Raw genomic sequence first — 21811 nt, 5'->3', positions numbered from 1 at the left:
GCTTACAGGGTGTTTATTGGACAGAAGATCCCTCATACAAGAGTGAACACATGTTTACAACCCCATTTTCTAAAGAAACTTTTAACCTAGTCATGCCTGCATCTTCTTGCCCAGCACAGAGCCCTGCCCCTGAGGGTTTCTGACTCAGGATGTGGGTGTTCACACAGTGTCTCTTGAACAATAATACACAGCCATGTCCTCAGACCACAGGCTGCTCAGCTCCTTGTAGGCTGTGCCAATGGACATATCCACGGTCAAGGTGACTCTGCCCTTAAACTTCTGGGTGTAATCTGGGTCCATTGCTAGGGTTTTTCCACTCCATCCACTCAAGCCTTTGTCCATGGCCTATCACACCCAGTGCACATAGTAGCTGGTGAAGGAGTAACCAGGCGCCTTGCAGGAGAGCTTCACTGATGCCCCAGGCTTCCTCAGCTCAGCCCCAGGCTGTACCAGCTGGACCTGGGCCTGGGCGCCTATGCATAAGAGACAGAAGTGGAAGAAATGTCCCTAACCCTAACCCTAACCCTAACCTTCTCAACCAGGATTTGAGGGAGCCCCTTTCCTGTAGTCACAGCCGTCAGAAAGAGTGTTCTCCAGCTCTAGTCCATGGTGAGCCTCTGCTCTCGGGATTTATGTGGACGAGATTGTGGGTGTTGTTCTCAGAGCTCAGAATATTCATGTTTAACCTAGGGCACCTCTTCTTATTTGCATATTCATGAGGTTGAAAATTTTATCCTCAATGAATGGACCATCTTACACAAGGAAATTGATGGCCTGTGAACCATGCTCCAGTGGGAGGCTGCAGGACAACATACTAACACTTGTTTGAGAAAGAGGCTTCCTCTGAAATGGCCCCCAAACCCTGTGCAGACAGAGCTCTTCCTACTGATGGACAAGCTCCCTCAGAACAAGGTTCTCCTTGTGAACCCACATTGAATCAGAGACACCAGAACCTGTTCTGGGCTTTGATAAATGCCCTATTATTTAAGTGCCTTATAAATGTCCTATTCCTGGCCTTTTCCCCCCAATTTTTGCATGTTCTGAATGAATAAATTCCTGTTCTTTAGTTTTGCTATTTTAGATATTCAGAAGCCCTAGAATTTTGCTCTTTGAATGCAGTTTTATTGCCTTCTGTGGTCAGGTAAATGCATCTGATAGAACTGGATATTTGCACTCACATCAGTAGTCCTGTCCAAGGCTTATTTTAGATTATCTTCAGGAAATGGAAATCCCAGGACTTCAGAGGAAATGCCTCCCCACCCCCACTGCACCTTTTCCTTGGTCTGCATCCCTGTGCAGGTGGGTCCTGAGTTTCCCCTGAAGACCCGATCCTGCCCTGCCACGGAGGTCCCTCTGTGGATTCACAGGGCACTACATCTCAGTATTTAGCTCAAGATCGTGGGCTGTGTCCTGCCTTCAGAATGTGCCTTTAGCGACACTGTAATATTTTAACATCATATCCTGAAATATGGAGTTGGCGTAATACCCCATCATCTGAATGGAGACACCAAACAAGAATTCCTGGACCCTCCTAAAGCCGCTTCCCTGAAGCTGCAGGTGCACTGATTCAGTCGACACTCGATTGAGCCAGAGACTCTTGGGAGCTGTGGGACCTCTTATCTCCCTCAGGCTTCTCTGGTTTATCATCATCTAGGAGAACAGATGCACATAGAAACCAAGGGGATCAGCGCCTGCTGCATATCTACTATTCCAACCACACACGCACACACACACTGCCTGAGGTTTGCAGTGTTGGGCCCCAAGTTCATCCTTCTTCCTGGATCTAGCACATGGGCAGTGCCCTACAGGGACCCTCTGCCTGGGTGCATGACTTGCTGTTTTTTTAAAAAAATGTATATTCTACTTTAGTTTATTTGCATTGTTTTGTTAGCTACACATCTACAGCAAAGTGAATCCTTTGTGGGTATACATATGCTCATTCTTTTTCCCCATATAGGGTATTGCAGAACTTTGAGTTGACCTCCGTGTGGTATATGGTAGGACCCTGTTTGACTTGCTTTGAGTAGCAGAACAGAGAAAACAGAATTGAGAGACTGCAAAGTGCATGCACATTGGGTCTGCCTCTTCTCCCAGCACAGAGAAACCCGCAGAGGCTGCAATGAGAGAATCCAGGGTTGCCAGATTGAGGCTCAGGAATTAGCCAAACTTCTGCCAGACAGTACAGCCAACTCTGACCCTGACTGGCTCTTTCAGCATTCACCCCTTTCTAGGACTTGGGGTGGGGGGCCATGTGGAGGGAGGCAGCATTCTAGAGCAACATTTAAATAATGTTTCCCTTGGTGTATAATTGATTCTCTATGTTGTGTGAGAGTCTGGGATGGAGTGAAGTGACCCTAACACATGTATACATTTGCTTTTCACGTATTTTCTGGTATGTTTATCATAGGGTGTGGACTACTGTTCCCTGTGCTACACAGCAGGAACTTGTTTTGGTCAATTTTATCTGTATTAATTGTATTTGCTAATCCCACACTCCTAATCTATCCATCAGCCAACACCTTTTCCCCTTTGGTAACTATAAATATATTTTCTGTGTCTGTGAGTCTGTTTCAGTTTGAAAATAAGTTCATTTGCATCATATTTTATTTTTTTTTAATTTTTAAATTTTATTTTTTTAAATATAATGATTTTTTTTCCATTATAGCTGGTTTACAGTGTTCTGTCAATTTCCTACTGTACAGCATGGTGACCCAGTTACACATATGTGTGTGAGAATTAACATATGTCTTTTCTATCAAAGGAAGTCTTAGTTACTCTGCTTTGTTCCTGCTTTATCTGAGACACCCTCTTCCACCCCCCTCTTTCCCTCTTCTTCCAGTAACAATTTGTTTCAAATTAGCCAACCAAGAAGAATGTGTGCCCTGACCTGAACAATGGGAAGGGGACAGGTATACCACCTGCATTAGGGATAAAAAGGAAGAGTCTTTTCTCATTTGCATGTGCTTTTTGAGTATCCACACCCTTCTACAGAAGTAAAGAGACTTGTCGAGATTTCCCCATGTTCATGTGTCTCACTTTCTGACACTGACGATCTGAGCCAGGGTCATTTTAATTCTCCAACATGTGTATAGGTTCTTTTTTCTCACATTCTCATGCTCCATCATAAGTGACTAGACAGAGTTCCCAGTGCTACACAGCAGGATCTCATTGCTTATCCATTCCAAAGGCAATAGTCTGCATCTCTTAACCCCAAGCTCCCCATTCATCCCACTCCCTCCCCCTCCCCCTTGGCAACCACAAGTCCATTCTCCAAGTCCATGATTTTCTTTTCTGTGGAAAGGTTCATTTGTGTCATATATTGGGTTCCAGATATAAGTGATATCATATGGTACTTGCCTTTCTCTTTCTGACTTACTTCACACAGGATGAGTCTCTTGTTCCATCCATGTTGCTGCAAATGGCATTATTGTGTTCTTTTTATGGCTTAGTAGTGTTCCATTGTGTATATATACCACATCTTCCTAATCCAATCATCTGTCAATGGACATTTGGGTTGTTTTCATGTCTTGGCTATTGTGAATAGTGCTGCAACGAACATGAGGGTGTAAGTGTCATTTTAAAGGAAAGTTTTGTCCTCCAGATATATGCCCAAGAGTGGCATTGCTGAGTCATATGGACTGTGGGGTGAAGACGGGATCCTGCCCATTGGTTTACATCACTTGCAGAAAATCCGCATGTTATCATCTGCCTGAGTGTAATGGTTCCCTACCAATTATCTACGTGTTGATTGAGATAAATTTCAGGGTGCCTATTTGTCACCATGTCACCCACAGAGCAGAACAGGATGCAGGCTTCACCTACGTCGATGGAGAGTGTATTGGACCTGGAAGCAAGAGCCCAGAAAGGACAGTCCACCCACGTCCTCTCTACCTGGCATCCTTCCTGGGGGCCCGTGAGGGTCCTGGTGTGATACCCTGCTTTTAGGCTCTGCATGCATCAGAATTACAGGAAAGCAAGGAGCCACGACCTTGGCAGTGTCTGCCAACCTAACAGCAAGCAAGGACTGAGATTCCAAAGGAGGAAGCAAGTCTATGATTCCCTCTGCTTAAAGCCAGTGTGGTATGTCTGAACCTGCTTGATTTTTTTCAATATTTGGACGAGAACAATCAGGAATTGAAATCGTAAATTACTCTATGTCTACTGTGCATGACACTAAATTTTCTTCCTGTCTCAGAGGGCCTTTGTGTTGCAGAGCCTGTAGTGTAAGCACAGAATCCTGTGTCCAAAGAGGATCCCCAGGGAGATGCTACATGGAGAGGCAGCCCCAGACCCTGGCAGGAAACCAGCCTTCCAACTCCCTCTGCACCTGCTCCTGGGCATGAAACACACACATAGTGATTGTGGGTCTTGAGCGCCCCCTGCAGCCCAGACCTTGTGTCCCTGCAGGGAGGTTTTTGTCTGGGCTCAGACTGCCTTCCCCTCACTGTGCCTCTTGCACAGTAATACCGGGCCGTGTCTTCGGTTCTCAGGCTGTTCATTTGCAGATAGGCCGTTGTTGTTCTGGGAGTTGTCTTTGGAGATGGTGAATCGGCCCTTCACAGAGTCTGCGTAGTAGGTGCTACTACCACTACTATAAATACATGCCAGCCACTCCAGCCCCTTCCCTGGAGCCTGGCGGACCCAGCTCACTGCATAACTACTGAAGGTGAATCCAGAGCCGACACAGGAGAGTCTCAGAGACCCCCCAGGCTGCACCAGGCCTCCTCCAGACTCCACCAGCTTCTCCTCACCCTGGACACCTGCAAACACAAAGACATCCTGGTCAGAAAACTGTCACACGCACACTGAGCTGCCCTCAAATCCTCTTTTTTCCTCCCCCAGGATTTACCTTGTAAGAGAGCAAACAAGACCACCCAGTTCAGCCGAAACTCCATGGCGGGTGGTCTGTGTTCTTTCCGGATCACAGAACGGGATCCTGGGGCTGGGCTCCTTGCCAGAGCTGCAGGGTGATGGCAGGGCTGGTTTTATCTGCTGAGGGAGGAACCCATTTGCATGGCCTCCTAGTATATAAGCGGTTATGGCATCGCATGGCCTCAAAGTGGCAGGTGCCCAAGGCAGGCATGAGGGTCCTGATGCTGGTCGGTTGGATGGCCTTTACGAAGATGTCTCTTCATTGCATCAGTTTCGTCACGGTAGACACCTGTCACTCGTGGGCCATTCTGATTTCTACCGTGGCACACAAAGCGCTGACAGAGAAGTCATTGTTTTCCCCACATTCAGGAAAGAAACTCACCCAGGGGCGTAGCGTTCTGTGGCGTCTCCAAGGACACACACGTGCTGGGAGTCCCTCCTCGTGTCTGCACTTGTGCTCCTCCTGCTGGACCCACCTGTCCCCTGAAGCAACTGCTGGACAGAGTGGCCTCGCCTGGAGGGGTGGGCAGAAACCCCTCTGTCGTAAGAACATGATGACCTTGTTCTGTTGTGGTGCTTACCTAGGGATATAGCATCAGGGTTCATGGGAAGTGGTTTCATGTATCTCTAACATATGCATTTTTGGATTATGGTTTCTCTGATTGGATGGCCAGGATTGTGATATCTGGATTATATGGCCGTTCTCTATTTCATTTTTAAGTAGCCTCCCTCCTATTCTCTATACTGGTTGCATTATCTTACAGTCCCACCACTGGTGGAGGAGGGTGCCCTTTTATCCACACCTTCTCCAGCATTTATTTTTTGTAGATTTTATAATGGCCATTCTGACTGGTGTGAGGTGATACCTTGTGGTTGTTTTGGTTCGCATTTCCCTAATGATTAGAGATGTTGGGAGTCTTTTCATGAGCATTTTGGCCTTCTTTCATTCTGATGTGGAGACATGTCTATTTATACCTCCTGAGTATTTTAAGTTTTATTGTTTTGTAAATAATGTAGAGTTGATTTACAATGTTGTGCCAACTTTTGCTGTATAGGAAGGTGACGCAGTAATACCTACACATGTGCATCGTTTCCTCTTACTCTCGTCCAGCGTGTTTTGTACCAAGCTACTGTGTAGAGTTCCTGGCAGCGTACAGTAGGACCTCACCCCTCATCCTTTCTAAATGTAAGAGTTTGCGTCTGTTAAACCCAAAGTCCCAGTCCTTCCCTCTCCCCCCACCTTGCGACCACACATCTGTTGTCGGTGTCTGAGAAAGTGTTTCAGTTTTGTAGATACAGGCATTCTGATGTCACATATAACTGAATCTAAAATACGGCACAAATGAGATGATGACCATGTTATTTATCCACTTAATTTTTATCAAAGTGTATTTAATTGGCAATGTTGTGCCAATTTCCTGACCATTTTTGTGAAAATGGAACTGGTTTCTCAGTTAAAGGTTTGGAAGCAGCCTCTCTTTTTTATTAAGGTCCAGTTGATGTACACTATGCGAACATCCGCCGCACAGCAAAGCAGCCCAGGTTTCTGGCAGTGTCTTGAGGATTTTCTCTGCAGAGTCGCATGTCATCTGCAAACACTGATAGTTCTCCTTCTTCCTTTCCAGTTTGGAATCATTATATTTCTTTTCCTTTTCTGATTGAAATTTCTGGGACTCCAAAACTACATTGAATAGACACAGCGTGGGTGGACATCCTTGCCTCTTTCCTTATCTTAGCGGGAATTTTTTCAGCTTTTCACCATTGAGAACGATGGTAGCTGTGGGTTTGTCATATATGGCTTTTTTTATGTTGAGGTAGGGTCCCTCCATTCCCACTTTCTATCAGATGGGGGTTGGATTTTGTCAAGAGCTTTCTATGCCTCTGTTGAAAGGATCATGTGGTTTTTATTCTTCAGTTTGTTCCTGTGGTATATCACCCTGAATGATTTGTGGATATTGAGGAATCCTTGCATCCCTGTGATAAATCCCCCTTGATCATAGTGTATGATCCTATTAATGTATTGCTGAATTTGATTGGCAGTGTCACCAGCAGAATAGCAACTTGCCGCATGTGGGTAGTCTTGGTGGGTCAGTGACTGTGTGGTCGGCACATCAAGCTGCAGACACGACCAGGTCCCTTTGGAAAGGCCGCACAGATGCTCCGAGCCTCGAGTTCCCTGTCTGTAAAAATACGGACAACAGTGCCCTGCTTCCAGAGGCTGCAGGATTCAAGCAGGAGGTGACGGGCCATGCCCCAGCCTTCCTCCTCTGAGGGAACAGGAGCTGATCCCAGGACAGTCACCTGCCCAGGACACAGAGCTCCACAGTGCGTCACACAGAAAACAGCCGGACACGCCTGGCGTTTCCTTACCCAAGTCTTTTGACTTTTCTCCTTTTATGCACATTGCTCAGGGCTCTCAGAGTTGGGTTTTGTTTCAGGATCCAATTTCAGTCTCGTCCTTTTAAAGGGCCTGTTGGGCACACTCACGTGTACTCACATGAAGACAGATGTGTTTGGTGTCTATCTTGTTTTGCCTTTTAATGCCATACTTTCCATTTTTCCCTTTTTTTCTTTTCTTTTCCTTCTTAGGGCCATGCCTGTGGCCAGTGGAAGTTCCTGGGCTAGTGGTCGAATCTGGGCTACAGCCGCCAGCCGCCAGCACAGCCACAGTCGCACCCACTCCAAGCTGCATCTGTAGTCTACACTGCAGCTTTCAGGAACACTGAATCCTTAACCCACTGAGTGATGCCAGGGCTTGCCCCCGCATGCTCATGGGTGCTAGTCGGATTCTGAACCTGCTGAGCCACAACAGGAACTCCAGTGCTTTCCGTTTGTCACCCTCCTAAGGCAGTCTTCCACTCCCAGTCGTCCTCCTTTGCTGCTCTGCGGGTGGAGCGGTCGTCTTCACAAGGAGGGCCTCCTCAGCGTCCTCTGCGCAGCCTCCTCAGGCAGCACGCCTGGCTCTCCGCCAAACGCACCTGAGTGGGCGGGGGGCTCATCCTCTCCCCTTCCTTTCGCACTTCCCTCCATGTGACTCTCCACGATATTACGTTCTGAGTGTGCTTTCTCCTAAGATTGGCTTCTTGTCCTTGGCTTGGCTTTATTGAAGTTTGAGGCTATGCTTGTGGCCACAGTGGGTTTGGGTTACGGGCTGCACGCTCGTGATAGCCGTCTTACCTCTGGTGACATGGCCTCATTCAAAATCCTGGAGACAGGGCGGTGGCTCAGCCTCCAGTGTGGGGTTTTTGATGGGCACTATGGTGTTGTGGTGTAATAGCAACTAGAACCTGAGCAATAGTAATTATATGGTGCTCCAGGCCCTCTCCCAAACCCCAGCTGGGCTGATAGAAATGGGGTGCAGAGTCTGAGCTGTGGGCGGAGGCAGAGCCCCGAGAGTCTGTGAGACGGGCTCAGGGCTGCAGTGTCCCGCAGGGAGCCTGAGCATGGCCTCTCCCATCGGGCCATCAGCTCTGTCCTGAGGCTCCGAGCAGGGCTGTGCCCAGGTCTGGAATCCAACCCCGCTGTGACGACCTCCTGTGTACATACATTTTCCCCAAAGTGTGTGGGTCGCCTCGGGGCCGTCTGTCCTCCCGGGACCGGCGGGTGCCCCCGACTCAGGAAGGCCAGGAGCAAAGCAGGAGCCACTCGGGGTCCGCCTTGCACCTGACCATCCCTGGTGCCATGGTGAGCAGTGCCGGTCCTTCTGGTTCCGGAAGGCCTGGAGCAGGTGACAGGGGCCCAGCAACCTTCCTCCCCGGCCCACATGCCCCCGGCTGAGCGTCTGCTGCTTGCAGAGCCCCTGCAGAGGGCATTGGTGGCCGTGGACCAGGCCCTCACTTCCTGAGACATAACTCCAGGCCATGAAGCATGGCTTAGTTCACCCAACTTGAGGCCCTTGGCAGTGACCCTGAGGGAACTGGGGTGCTCTGATGGTGATCACAGGGCAGCGCCAACCTCGGCCCTGGGGTGCTCTGGTGGTGATCATGGGGGAGCACCCACCTGGGCCCTGGGGTTCACTGATGGTGATCACATGGCAGGACCCACCTGGGCCCTGGGGTGATCTGATGGTGATCACAGGGAATTGCCCACCTGGGCCAAGGAGTGCAATGGTGTTTATCATGGGGCAGTGTCCATCTGGGCCCTGGGATGCTCTGGTGTTGCTCATGGGGCGGCGCCCACCTGGGCCCTAAATTCACAAGTGGTGATCCCAGGACAGTGCCCCCCTGGGCCCTGAGTTCACTGGTGGTGATCACACAGCCATGGCCATAATCAGGCCTGGGAGTCTGGCTGGGATTGTGGTGTTTCTGTGGGGTAGATGCTGCTCTGTGTCTGTCCCAGTTCCTGACCGCTAGGGCATCAGCATGGTGCCAGCATAACTGGCTGGGTGCCCATGGGGGCAGGGGCTGGAGACTGGCCCCTTGCTGGGACCCCTCCCCTGCCAGCCCTTGGGCCCAGAGAGTCCTAGTCCTGGGGGCTGCTTCTCTGCAACCTCTGCCTTGGTGGCCGTCAGTGTCCCCACCCTAGAGGCCTTGGTGATGCCAGGTCATCTTAGGGCTTTCTCCAAGATCTGCTGCATGTCTTCCTGAGTCAGTTGTGTTAACTTTTACAGCCAGAAAAAGCATGCTCACTGGTGACATCAAGGATGTACAAACACATTCTATATCTGCCAGGTCCTCCCAGCATACACCTGGCTGCAGGTAAGTGAGTTGGCTCCAAGGCACACAGCATCAGAGCTGACCAGGGGAGAACAGGCGGGGGTGGCAGGAGAGCCTCTGGAGTAGATAGAGTTCTGGCAGGAATGTAGCAGAGGCAGGTGCATGGACAGGCTGCTGGCCAGTCGCTGCCTGTGGAGCACTGCCTTGTGGACGATGGTGAAGCAAGATCAGAAGGGCCACCTCCAACTTGAAGACCTGTGCTGTGTCCTGCTCCTGGCGGAGGCAGGGGCGGGGGTAGGGGCAGGGCCTTGGCTCACAGGCACGGCACTATGGAGAGCAGTTCACAGCTTCTGGACCTTTGGGTGTGGCAGGTATTTCAGGTGCAGCAGACAAAGGATGCTCAGGGTGGAGGAAAGTGGTGGCAACAATGTGGCAGGAGCCGCTGTCTGGACACCAACCCAGCACCTGGGCGTCACCTCCTCTGGTCCTCACCACTCGTCCCAGGGGAGCCATTCCCATTCTGATGATTGATTAGTGGGCTGAGCACAGGCAGCAGTGGGCTCTGCACCAGATCACCTGCCAGCTGCCGCCTGAGCCAGGTCTCTGGGGAAGAAGGCAGGTTTGTGTTAGGAAGATGATAACGAGTGTGGGTGGACAGGGCTCGTGCTGGATGGGGAAGGGGCTCAGGCTCAGAGGGTGGGAGGCATGGAGTGGGCTTCAGGCTCAGAGGGTGGACAAAGGAGCCTCCGTCATCCTGGGACCCAGAGTGCTGGGTGTGTGGCATGGAGGACACTCCAGGACCCGTGGTTCCCCAACAATGGTGTAACTGCTGGAACAGCACCTGCCTCTGGCTGCTCCCAATGGGGCTGCTGGCCAGCTGCCCTTTAGGCTTCCTGAGGGGACCACCATGGGGGGTCTGGGGAGGTGATTGTCATGGCCCTTGGAACTGAAGACCCCACTTTTGGACTTATCAGGCTGCAGCTCTCCGGGGCCCTGGGACCTGCTTCTGTCCCCTTGGTTCTATGCTGAGCGGTGTGGCCTGTCCTGAGGCCCCAGTGCAGGGCGGGTGATCTTTATGGGGCTGCGACCAGATGAGGCCTCACTACGGACCTCCACTCACTGCTGGCTGCCCCCGGCCCAGAGCAACTACCCTCCTAGACTCCAGGCAGGGGCAGCACAGCCCCTAAGGTGCAGGCGGAGTTGGAGTAGATGAGGAAGGGCAGCGGAGCCCAGGAGGAGGTGCTGAGTCTGGGGCCGGGATCTGCAGGAATATGAACCTCTTTCTCACACCTTCTTATAAACAGGTCTCGCCTGAGCCAGGGCCCAGATTCTGGCCTGCTCTTCACGGGTGCAGCAAGACCCCTTTCAAGACCGCATGACTGTCTTGCCAGGTCAAGTCAAAGGCTATGTACGGTAAGGGCCCGAACTTCTCTGATCAAAGTGGCAGCGTCCTGGCTGCAGGAGCCTCGTTTGTTCCGCGTATGACAGAGCGAGCAGACATGGGCACCGGAACCCGGGCCCCCGAGAGCGCCCCAGGCTCCACTGTCAAATTCCCAAAGGGGGAGCGCCGTGGGGCCCGGCTCATGGTGATGCGCCCTCCGTGACCTGGTGCAGGGAGCGGAACGAGGGCTCCTCTCTGGGGACGCAGGTGGGACCTGAAGTGCTGAGGCTCAGTGCCGGAGGCTGGTGAGATCGAGGACGGGTAGGCTCATCTAGACTAGCTGGCGGGAAGGGGTGGGTGGGGTGGGGGGCACCAGGCGATAGAGTAGGAGAGAGACACATACAGCGGGAGTCCCTCAAACCTAGACTTTGGCTGAGGGCCCTAGAGCCTTGGACATTGGGAACCTCCGACCATTTTCCACGTCAGCGTGTCTGGGTCAGATTGCTTCCAGCTGTTGAGAATACAGCCAAGGCGAGAGGCTGCAGGGGGCTCCCGGGATGTACCAGAACCCATTCTTAGCCTCCACGCAGTAGTATAGGGGTACTCAGAGCCACCAACTGGCCAAAGGTGTGCCTTATTGTCTCAGCGACGTCTCCGAGGCACTGAGGCGCAAAGCTGCAACCGTCTCCACAGTCGTGTCTGGCTTGGGGGAGGTGGCCAGAGAAGCGGGGACCTGTGCCACTAGGGCACCACGGGAATTCCCAGGAACCAGCTGAGGCTGACTCGCTTTTCACAGAGCCCCTGGGATGTGCCTTATGGTCCTAGTGGGGAGGCGGTGGCCAGCGACAAGGGACTCTGAGTTTGCTTTGAGCACTAAGTGCCTCTTGTTGCAAAGAACTTATCTTGATGGGGGCAGATGCTCTCATAGCCTGGTCCCTTCTCTGTCCCCCTTGTCCTCTCACAGGTGTCTTCGAGGGGCAGGCAGCCCTGAGGACTCTTAACTGCCTGCACGGTACTAGCTGTCCCGGTCCGCAGCTGGGAGGGAAAAAGAAAGGAGGAAGCCTCACCCATCAGGTGGCCGGTACTAAGGTGCAGAGATGCGCTTGGTGCAGAGGGACGACCTCCTCATCATCACGGAGCCCAAGTGCATGGTCATGTCTGTCGTTATCGCCCATGGAGAGAAGAGGTCTTAAGATGCACCTGCTGACCTGCTGATAGTTTGGGGAAAGAAGTGTCTGATGCTACACTTGCTACATGGTTGGGGGCTTATCAAAGCCCCCATAGGGGAGAGGTGAGGAGTGGGCCACATACCTTTCTACGCAGCGGGTAAGAAGGAGCAGGAGGGGTTGCTCGAGGTGGCGAGGGGGCATTACTGTGAGACGGGTGGGGCCATGACAAGGGCCTGACAATTGTTGTCATGACCAGAGGCTTTGAGTTCTGTCTCCTTGTGGGGAACTGGAAGTCCCTCACCTATTCCAAGGAGGCAAAGAGAAAAGGGTCCAACCCACAAAATGTATCCGTGGTCACATTATGTTGAAATAGAGTGAGTACATATTTTCCCATAATGGTGGAAATAGAAATTTGGCTTTCAGTCATGACCCAGTCACTGATTTTCTGTCCTCTCTATGGACAACCATAAGTTTGCATTAAAAACGTGCAATAATTATTCTCTCCCATTGTGCACCAGCAGGAGATCCGCACAGGCGCAGGCGGAAACTATCAGCTCCTGGGAGAGGACCACGCAGACAGAGTAGGGGAAACAGCCCTGGGGCTCCCACTCAGGAAGCTTTTCTCCTCTCGTTGGTTGAGAACGAATAGAGTGTAACCATCACCTGGGACAGTGGGGAATGTTTTACTCAGTAAGCCCAACAAAGCTTCAAGACAAAAACCCAAAAGACCAAAGTTTGCAAATGAGTTTCCTGCTAGCCACCTCAAGACACATATACTGGTAAGACTTAAAACATTTCTTTCTCAGCACCTATAAGAAGCAAAATGGACAGGGTCTAGCCCCAGCCACCAAAGAAGAAGGGAGAAGGGGTGCTCGTAACGAGGAAAATAGCAGTCTGTGGGACGTGACCCAGAAGTCCCTGGGTGATAGAATCGATAGGGTTGCTGATCGTGTTACAGGCACACACGGAGTCTCCAGTCACTGGGAGAAAGAGTGAACGCGTTGAACAGAGACAGGCCTCTGCTTCCCTCTCCCTTCGGGAGTCAGTGTCAGCACCCTAGACACAGCCCTGCCACCTCCCCCAGGGCAGTTCCTGCTGGGTGAATGTCCAGGCCCTGCCTGCCTCCCCCTGTGACTGTTACCTAATGCGGTGCACCAGCAAACCCACTAGCATCCAAGTACATGGAAGTGAGTGGGTATTTCTGTGATCCGAAGTCTCGTTTAAGTGTCCCTTCATGTTCACCAGTTGAGCAGCAGAATACCCTAGGAGTGACACAGCAGTGGACCAGAGTATCTTCAATGCAGACTGAACTTTGGAAACTAGAAGGCGTTTCAGAGGTAGGACATGAGGATGTATGTGGAGACGAGAGGGCAGAGTTTCAAAACAGTGTGTGCAGAAGCGGGACTGCTTTAACGGTGTGCATTTAGGAAACCTCTAGAAACAAGTGTCATGACCAGCTTAAAGTGGCTTTTTCTGTGGATGACGTGGGAGGTGTAAGACCTTGGTTTGGCGGGAGTTTTATTTTTATTTTATTTCATTTTTGCGTTTTAAATTCTACAGGAGGTGCCAGTGTTGCATGGGGGAAAGTCATTATAATTTTATTTATTTTTGTAGTGATTTTTATTTTTCCCATTACAGCTTGTTTGCAGCGTTCTGTCAATTTTCTACTGTACAGCAAGGTGACCCCGTCACACATACATGGACTGGGGATTTGGGGTTAATGGAGGGAAACTACTGCCTTTGGAACGCATAAGCAATGAGACCCGGCTGTATAGCACTGAGAACTATGTCTAGTCACTTCTGATGGAGCATGATAATGTGAGAAAAAAGTCCTTATAACCTTAAAGGTGAATTTATACTAAAACATTTACTTTTTACCCCTATATTTAACTTTCATTCATTTCACACCACATTATAAAATGATAAATCACTGAATCCTCTTTAGATACAGAGGGAGACTGGCGTTCCTCCCCCAGAGGCCTGGTCTAAGGACACGTGTCTGTGATTCACCGTGCATCCCTAGGCTTACGATCACTGACAGTGCACTGAAACGGAGATGCAGGAAGGACGTGAGGGATTAGCATTCACAGGGGCTCCCCATGAAGGCCCAGGTCATTGACAAGTTTCTGATGGGGTTTCAGCAAATGCCACCTTCCACCTCCTGCCCTCCGTGTCCCACTTTGGGAAGGATGTTCTCCAGACTGTCCCTGCTGACGCCGGGCGGGACCTGGGCCCACATCACTCTCATCCCCGCAGCCCACAGCCACCCCAGGAGGAGACAGCCAGCGCAGGTGGGGAGTAGCCCTCCATTGCTCTGCACCCACTTTGGGTTTAGAGAAGGAGAGGTTATGGAGAAGACGAGGAGGCCCCCAGGCCTGAACAGCACCCACATGGAGAAACATCATGAACCTGCCCCTAGAAGGGCCCATGGCAAACGTTAATGCTGGGATCCGGGAACTCGGGTCAAGACCCAGCTGCTGCCTGGGGTCTCCTCTGCTGGCCAAAGTCTCAGGCTCCGTTTCACTCTTAGGGGCGAACCAAATAGTACAGGCCACCGGCGTGTGTTCTTAGGTTTTATTTCAGCATGCCGGGAAGCAGCTTCTCAAAGAGACCTGGTGTGAGAATTCTGACCACTCACGGTACGAGCCCCCAGCCCCGTTCCACAGACTTCTAGGAAGTGAACTTCAGCTTTGTCATCTCATTACTGATTTTCTCACACATGTTCCTTCTACATTGCCTGTAGTTGAAAAAGGGTCAGGAGGCTGGTTTAGGATATCTAAGCATTCACTGTTACTTCCTTAACTGTGGTGGTCTTGATAGATTTTACATTTGTGGCCACACCAAAGAGCATCGCAGCTATGAAGGCATAAAGGCGACCGAAGAGCAGTCTCAAATAGATGGTTGGTGCTTGGGCTTGTTTTAATGACCTCTCGTTTTGGGGGGTCCGCTGTCCACGCTTCCTCCAATACCTACCTGTGCCAATATGGAGGATCCCAGCCTATGTGGCAGTGGCAGTTCCTTCTATTGTTGCAAATCCCTCTATAATTGCATTTCTCAGGGATACAGTCATACCTCAGATCAGTCAAAGTACCGTTGCAGTAGGTATTTGAACAAAACACTTGAGGCCTGCAGAGGGTACCAGTTCTCACATAACCAACATCATTTGTTTCAGTCCCACGGTGTAAGTCCACCCCAAAACACAACTTACTTGATATCACAGACTGATGAAATCCAACATGCTCTTGCAACACTGGAAGGTGAGTGACATTGGTACATTGCAATCTTCCACACAATACATCAGCATCACTACAACCATAAAGTAGGTCTGTAGGTAGTTTTCTACAGTGTCCATACCGATGGCCCCTTTTGTTGATAGAATAGCACTCATTTGCAGCGTTCACAGCATTTCTGCCAAAGATCTCTTTGCAATGCATGGAGCGGTCCGTGCAATTTCCATGATAGCAATAGCCCTCCTCGGAGCACGGGGTTCCATCTTGCAAATAAACATCACCAGGACAAAACCTTTCTGTACCAGTGCAGTACTCGGGAAGGTCGCATATATTTTGGGTTGGCCTGCAGAGTGTCCCAGGTGGGAATAGTTGCAGTTTGAACAGCACAGGTCTACACTACAAGAACTTCCGGGTGTAAGCCGACATTCATCGGTACAGCAGGGGTTGCTGTAACACTCCTTAATGGAGCCACAGTCGCAGGTCTCCCCAGGGTCCACCTTCTTATCTCCACAACGATCGTTTGCCAGGCTTCTATTGTGATACACAAATGCAGTTTGAAACATGCATCACACTGATAGATATACTGTTGGATATGTAAAAGGAACAGTTACTGAAAGTGTCTGTTAATGAAGGGGAGTAGAACATAATGCAGACAGACCTTCTCTGGCAAATGCAGCTCATATCATCATAATACAGACCTATAGACCTCCCAGTAAGGGCAGACGCAATGACACCTATGATTATTTTATTTCTGCCCAAGTGACCAACCGGTAGGAGATTACGGTTGCCGCATACCGTGTATATGCAAGCATACTGGTTGTCTCTTGGACGTGCCTATTCAGGAAAGATGTGTGTGGCGAAGATTGGATACAGAGTTCTCTGATAATACTGGTAGTATGCACTTCCCTCTGCAAGATCTCCTGTGTTGGCTGGGTCACGGTTATTATAAACGAGTAGGCTGCTAATATAGTACCTTGTATCAAGAGTTAGAATCATCGAGTCCATTATACTACCTAAATCTATCAGGTAGGTAATAGAGTTTGACAGATTTCCTAGGGAATTATGCATTTCCCGAGTACAATGAAGAAATCCTTTCAGATTGCTCTATGAGATGAATAGGCCTTACTAGCGATCCTGGGGGCTGCACTGGCATCTTCTGGAGAGAACAGGGGGTCTTCTTCCTCTTTGTAGCCCAGTGGATACATAGGTCCCACTGCATTGGCATCTGCTACTATCTGAGAAACGACATGTTCAAACCTTTGAGACTCCTTCATGGGGTTGATTTCGTAGGTTAAGTCATCTAACTTTATAAAGCCTCGGAGACCCCCATAGCATGTGTCCACCGTGACCCTGGAAAAAGGAATCTCCTCCAAGTAGCCGAGGTAGTAACAGTCGGAAGGGATGAAGGGGTAGTCCATCTGCAAGGCTCCTTGGTCATCCTGAGTCATCACGAGCAGGTGTCCAGGCCAAAAGATTTTCTTGGGCCGCATGTGGATAATATGCCTCTGGCCCCCAAAATGCAGGCTGTAGGAGAGCCAGCCTGGCATCTGAACGCCCTTGCCATGGTGTAACTCCTTCCTGGGAACCACCACCTCTGAGGAGATGTAACGCCATGAGGGGCGGCCTTGAGAGCACTGGACTGAGGCCAGCACTGCCCAGAACCCAAGCAGCCAGAGGGCTTCCTTCAGGGTGACCTGGCCTTCTGCCGGGTTTGTGTCCCTACTCAGGGACATTGTCAAGAAGAACGGACAAAAGGAGGACCCCAGAGAAGCCAGGCCTGAGCCTCTAGCTGCGGCCACTACTTTCCAAGGAGATGCTGACTGGGAACAAAGGGAGCCTGGGGCTGTGGGCACCTACTCCCGGGCGGGTCACCTGAGGGGATTAGGTAACAGACACAGGGCGAGGCAGGCGGGGCCTGGACATGCACTCAGTGGTGCCTGACTGGGGCAGGTGGCAGGGCTGTGTCTAGGGGCGCGAGTGTGGAAACCCGAAGGGAGAGGGAAGCAGAGGCCTGTCTGTGTGCAGCATGTAGAGTCCTCCTGCTGGCCAGCGAAGACTTGCCGAGTGACTGCAACACGGTCAACAAGCCCACCAACTCCCCTGCGGTCAGGTCCCCCCGAAGATCAGGAGGTCGTCCCTCTCCACCAAGCGCATCCCTGCCGATAACCTCTCCTTTGTCTTCCCCTCGCCACGAGTCTGGAAAATTGTTTTTCCAAACTGTGCCCATGGACCGAGACATTTCGGTCCTGCACGGGGACTTACTGGGGGTCTCTCCCCCTCCCTCTCCCTTCTCTCTTTCTGGGACCCTCTGGGAACAGGTGAGTAGCTGGGGAAGCAGCTGGGGAACTCGGGCCAGGTTACGTTGTGGTGTGTTCTGAAGGCCCCACCAAGCACTGCACCTTAGTACCGGCCACCTGATGGGTGAGGCTTCCTCCTTTCTTTTTCCCTCCCAGCTGCGGACCGGGACAGCTAGTACGTGCAGGCAGTTAAGAGTCCTCAGGGCTGCCTGCCCCTCGAAGACACCTGTGAGAGGACAAGGGGGACAGAGAAGGGACCAGGCTATGAGAGCATCTGCCCCCATCAAGATAAGTTCTTTGCAACAAGAGGCACTTAGTGCTCAAAGCAAACTCAGAGTCCCTTGTCGCTGGCCACCGCCTCCCCACTAGGACCATAAGGCACATCCCAGGGGCTCTGTGAAAAGCGAGTCAGCCTCAGCTGGTTCCTGGGAATTCCCGTGGTGCCCTAGTGGCACAGGTCCCCGCTTCTCTGGCCACCTCCCCCAAGCCAGACACGACTGTGGAGACGGTTGCAGCTTTGCGCCTCAGTGCCTCGGAGACGTCGCTGAGACAATAAGGCACACCTTTGGCCAGTCGGTGGCTCTGAGTACCCCTATACTACTGCGTGGAGGCTAAGAATGGGTTCTGGTACATCCCGGGAGCCCCCTGCAGCCTCTCGCCTTGGCTGTATTCTCAACAGCTGGAAGCAATCTGACCCAGACACGCTGACGTGGAAAATGGTCGGAGGTTCCCAATGTCCAAGGCTCTAGGGCCCTCAGCCAAAGTCTAGGTTTGAGGGACTCCCGCTGTATGTGTCTCTCTCCTACTCTATCGCCTGGTGCCCCCCACCCCACCCACCCCTTCCCGCCAGCTAGTCTAGATGAGCCTACCCGTCCTCGATCTCACCAGCCTCCGGCACTGAGCCTCAGCACTTCAGGTCCCACCTGCGTCCCCAGAGAGGAGCCCTCGTTCCGCTCCCTGCACCAGGTCACGGAGGGCGCATCACCATGAGCCGGGCCCCACGGCGCTCCCCCTTTGGGAATTTGACAGTGGAGCCTGGGGCGCTCTCGGGGGCCCGGGTTCCGGTGCCCATGTCTGCTCGCTCTGTCATACGCGGAACAAACGAGGCTCCTGCAGCCAGGACGCTGCCACTTTGATCAGAGAAGTTCGGGCCCTTACCGTACATAGCCTTTGACTTGACCTGGCAAGACAGTCATGCGGTCTTGAAAGGGGTCTTGCTGCACCCGTGAAGAGCAGGCCAGAATCTGGGCCCTGGCTCAGGCGAGACCTGTTTATAAGAAGGTGTGAGAAAGAGGTTCATATTCCTGCAGATCCCGGCCCCAGACTCAGCACCTCCTCCTGGGCTCCGCTGCCCTTCCTCATCTACTCCAACTCCGCCTGCACCTTAGGGGCTGTGCTGCCCCTGCCTGGAGTCTAGGAGGGTAGTTGCTCTGGGCCGGGGGCAGCCAGCAGTGAGTGGAGGTCCGTAGTGAGGCCTCATCTGGTCGCAGCCCCATAAAGATCACCCGCCCTGCACTGGGGCCTCAGGACAGGCCACACCGCTCAGCATAGAACCAAGGGGACAGAAGCAGGTCCCAGGGCCCCGGAGAGCTGCAGCCTGATAAGTCCAAAAGTGGGGTCTTCAGTTCCAAGGGCCATGACAATCACCTCCCCAGACCCCCCATGGTGGTCCCCTCAGGAAGCCTAAAGGGCAGCTGGCCAGCAGCCCCATTGGGAGCAGCCAGAGGCAGGTGCTGTTCCAGCAGTTACACCATTGTTGGGGAACCACGGGTCCTGGAGTGTCCTCCATGCCACACACCCAGCACTCTGGGTCCCAGGATGACGGAGGCTCCTTTGTCCACCCTCTGAGCCTGAAGCCCACTCCATGCCTCCCACCCTCTGAGCCTGAGCCCCTTCCCCATCCAGCACGAGCCCTGTCCACCCACACTCGTTATCATCTTCCTAACACAAACCTGCCTTCTTCCCCAGAGACCTGGCTCAGGCGGCAGCTGGCAGGTGATCTGGTGCAGAGCCCACTGCTGCCTGTGCTCAGCCCACTAATCAATCATCAGAATGGGAATGGCTCCCCTGGGACGAGTGGTGAGGACCAGAGGAGGTGACGCCCAGGTGCTGGGTTGGTGTCCAGACAGCGGCTCCTGCCACATTGTTGCCACCACTTTCCTCCACCCTGAGCATCCTTTGTCTGCTGCACCTGAAATACCTGCCACACCCAAAGGTCCAGAAGCTGTGAACTGCTCTCCATAGTGCCGTGCCTGTGAGCCAAGGCCCTGCCCCTACCCCCGCCCCTGCCTCCGCCAGGAGCAGGACACAGCACAGGTCTTCAAGTTGGAGGTGGCCCTTCTGATCTTGCTTCACCATCGTCCACAAGGCAGTGCTCCACAGGCAGCGACTGGCCAGCGGCCTGTCCATGCACCTGCCTCTGCTACATTCCTGCCAGAACTCTATCTACTCCAGAAGCTCTCCTGCCACCCCCGCCTGTTCTCCCCTGGTCAGCTCTGATGCTGTGTGCCTTGGAGCCAACTCACTTACCTGCAGCCAGGTGTATGCTGGGAGGACCTGGCAGATATAGAATGTGTTTGTACATCCTTGATGTCACCAGTGAGCATGCTTTTTCTGGCTGTAAAAGTTAACACAACTGACTCAGGAAGACATGCAGCAGATCTTGGAGAAAGCCCTAAGATGACCTGGCATCACCAAGGCCTCTAGGGTGGGGACACTGACGGCCACCAAGGCAGAGGTTGCAGAGAAGCAGCCCCCAGGACTAGGACTCTCTGGGCCCATGGGCTGGCAGGGGAGGGGTCCCAGCAAGGGGCCAGTCTCCAGCCCCTGCCCCCATGGGCACCCAGCCAGTTATGCTGGCACCATGCTGATGCCCTAGCGGTCAGGAACTGGGACAGACACAGAGCAGCATCTACCCCACAGAAACACCACAATCCCAGCCAGACTCCCAGGCCTGATTATGGCCATGGCTGTGTGATCACCACCAGTGAACTCAGGGCCCAGGGGGGCACTGTCCTGGGATCACCACTTGTGAATTTAGGGCCCAGGTGGGCGCCGCCCCATGAGCAACACCAGAGCATCCCAGGGCCCAGATGGACACTGCCCCATGATAAACACCATTGCACTCCTTGGCCCAGGTGGGCAATTCCCTGTGATCACCATCAGATCACCCCAGGGCCCAGGTGGGTCCTGCCATGTGATCACCATCAGTGAACCCCAGGGCCCAGGTGGGTGCTCCCCCATGATCACCACCAGAGCACCCCAGGGCCGAGGTTGGCGCTGCCCTGTGATCACCATCAGAGCACCCCAGTTCCCTCAGGGTCACTGCCAAGGGCCTCAAGTTGGGTGAACTAAGCCATGCTTCATGGCCTGGAGTTATGTCTCAGGAAGTGAGGGCCTGGTCCACGGCCGCCAATGCCCTCTGCAGGGGGCTCTGGAAGCAGCAGACGCTCAGCCGGGGGCATGTGGGCCGGGGAGGAAGGTTGCTGGGCCCCTGTCACCTGCTCCAGGCCTTCCGGAACCAGAAGGACCGGCACTGCTCACCATGGCACCAGGGATGGTCAGGTGCAAGGCGGACCCCGAGTGGCTCCTGCTTTGCTCCTGGCCTTCCTGAGTCGGGGGCACCCGCCGGTCCCGGGAGGACAGACGGCCCCGAGGCGACCCACACACTTTGGGGAAAATGTATGTACACAGGAGGTCGTCACAGCGGGGTTGGATTCCAGACCTGGGCACAGCCCTGCTCGGAGCCTCAGGACAGAGCTGATGGCCCGATGGGAGAGGCCATGCTCAGGCTCCCTGCGGGACACTGCAGCCCTGAGCCCGTCTCACAGACTCTCGGGGCTCTGCCTCCGCCCACAGCTCAGACTCTGCACCCCATTTCTATCAGCCCAGCTGGGGTTTGGGAGAGGGCCTGGAGCACCATATAATTACTATTGCTCAGGTTCTAGTTGCTATTACACCACAACACCATAGTGCCCATCAAAAACCCCACACTGGAGGCTGAGCCACCGCCCTGTCTCCAGGATTTTGAATGAGGCCATGTCACCAGAGGTAAGACGGCTATCACGAGCGTGCAGCCCGTAACCCAAACCCACTGTGGCCACAAGCATAGCCTCAAACTTCAATAAAGCCAAGCCAAGGACAAGAAGCCAATCTTAGGAGAAAGTACACTCAGAACGTAATATCGTGGAGAGTCACATGGAGGGAA

General features: G+C 52.7%; 1 protein-coding gene, 1 long non-coding RNA gene and 1 pseudogene across 7 annotated transcripts; 1 reads left to right on the top strand and 2 right to left on the bottom strand.

Moving 5' to 3' along the window:
* Positions 1-348: 348 nt before the first annotated feature.
* LOC110258827 lies at positions 349-5010 on the bottom strand (annotated as a pseudogene). The gene is made up of 4 exons (XR_002341254.1): positions 4850-5010; positions 4446-4760; positions 3823-3844; positions 349-473 (listed from the first exon to the last, which is right to left on the bottom strand). The product of XR_002341254.1 is annotated as an immunoglobulin heavy variable 3-23-like (transcript).
* A 6729-nt stretch (positions 5011-11739) lies between these two features.
* LOC110258840 lies at positions 11740-13773 on the top strand. Of its 4 annotated transcripts, none has more exons than XR_002341262.1 (4): positions 11740-12199; positions 12599-12856; positions 13323-13414; positions 13716-13773. It is a non-coding gene; the product is annotated as an uncharacterized LOC110258840 (long non-coding RNA). The 4 variants fall into 4 exon arrangements; XR_002341261.1 differs by having other exon boundaries at positions 13036-13414; XR_002341259.1 differs by having other exon boundaries at positions 12599-13414.
* A 1640-nt stretch (positions 13774-15413) lies between these two features.
* On the bottom strand, positions 15414-17783 carry LOC110258839 (disintegrin and metalloproteinase domain-containing protein 20-like). Of its 2 annotated transcripts, XM_021082080.1 has the most exons (3): positions 17707-17783; positions 16434-17503; positions 15414-15838 (listed from the first exon to the last, which is right to left on the bottom strand). In XM_021082080.1, exons 2-3 carry the CDS (start codon positions 17038-17040, stop codon positions 15699-15701), a joined length of 747 nt encoding a protein of 248 aa, XP_020937739.1. In that variant the 5' UTR covers positions 17041-17503; positions 17707-17783; the 3' UTR covers positions 15414-15698. The 2 variants fall into 2 exon arrangements, with proteins under 2 accessions (XP_020937739.1, XP_020937738.1); XM_021082079.1 differs by having other exon boundaries at positions 16434-17777.
* Between the last annotated feature and the right edge of the window lie 4028 nt (positions 17784-21811).

Source organism: Sus scrofa, unplaced genomic scaffold (assembly GCF_000003025.6).
Source record: "Sus scrofa isolate TJ Tabasco breed Duroc unplaced genomic scaffold, Sscrofa11.1 Contig47, whole genome shotgun sequence".
NCBI lineage: Eukaryota > Metazoa > Chordata > Mammalia > Artiodactyla > Suidae > Sus > Sus scrofa.
Note: the sequence above shows the minus strand (reverse complement) of the source record. Positions and strands in the feature narration are given on the sequence as shown.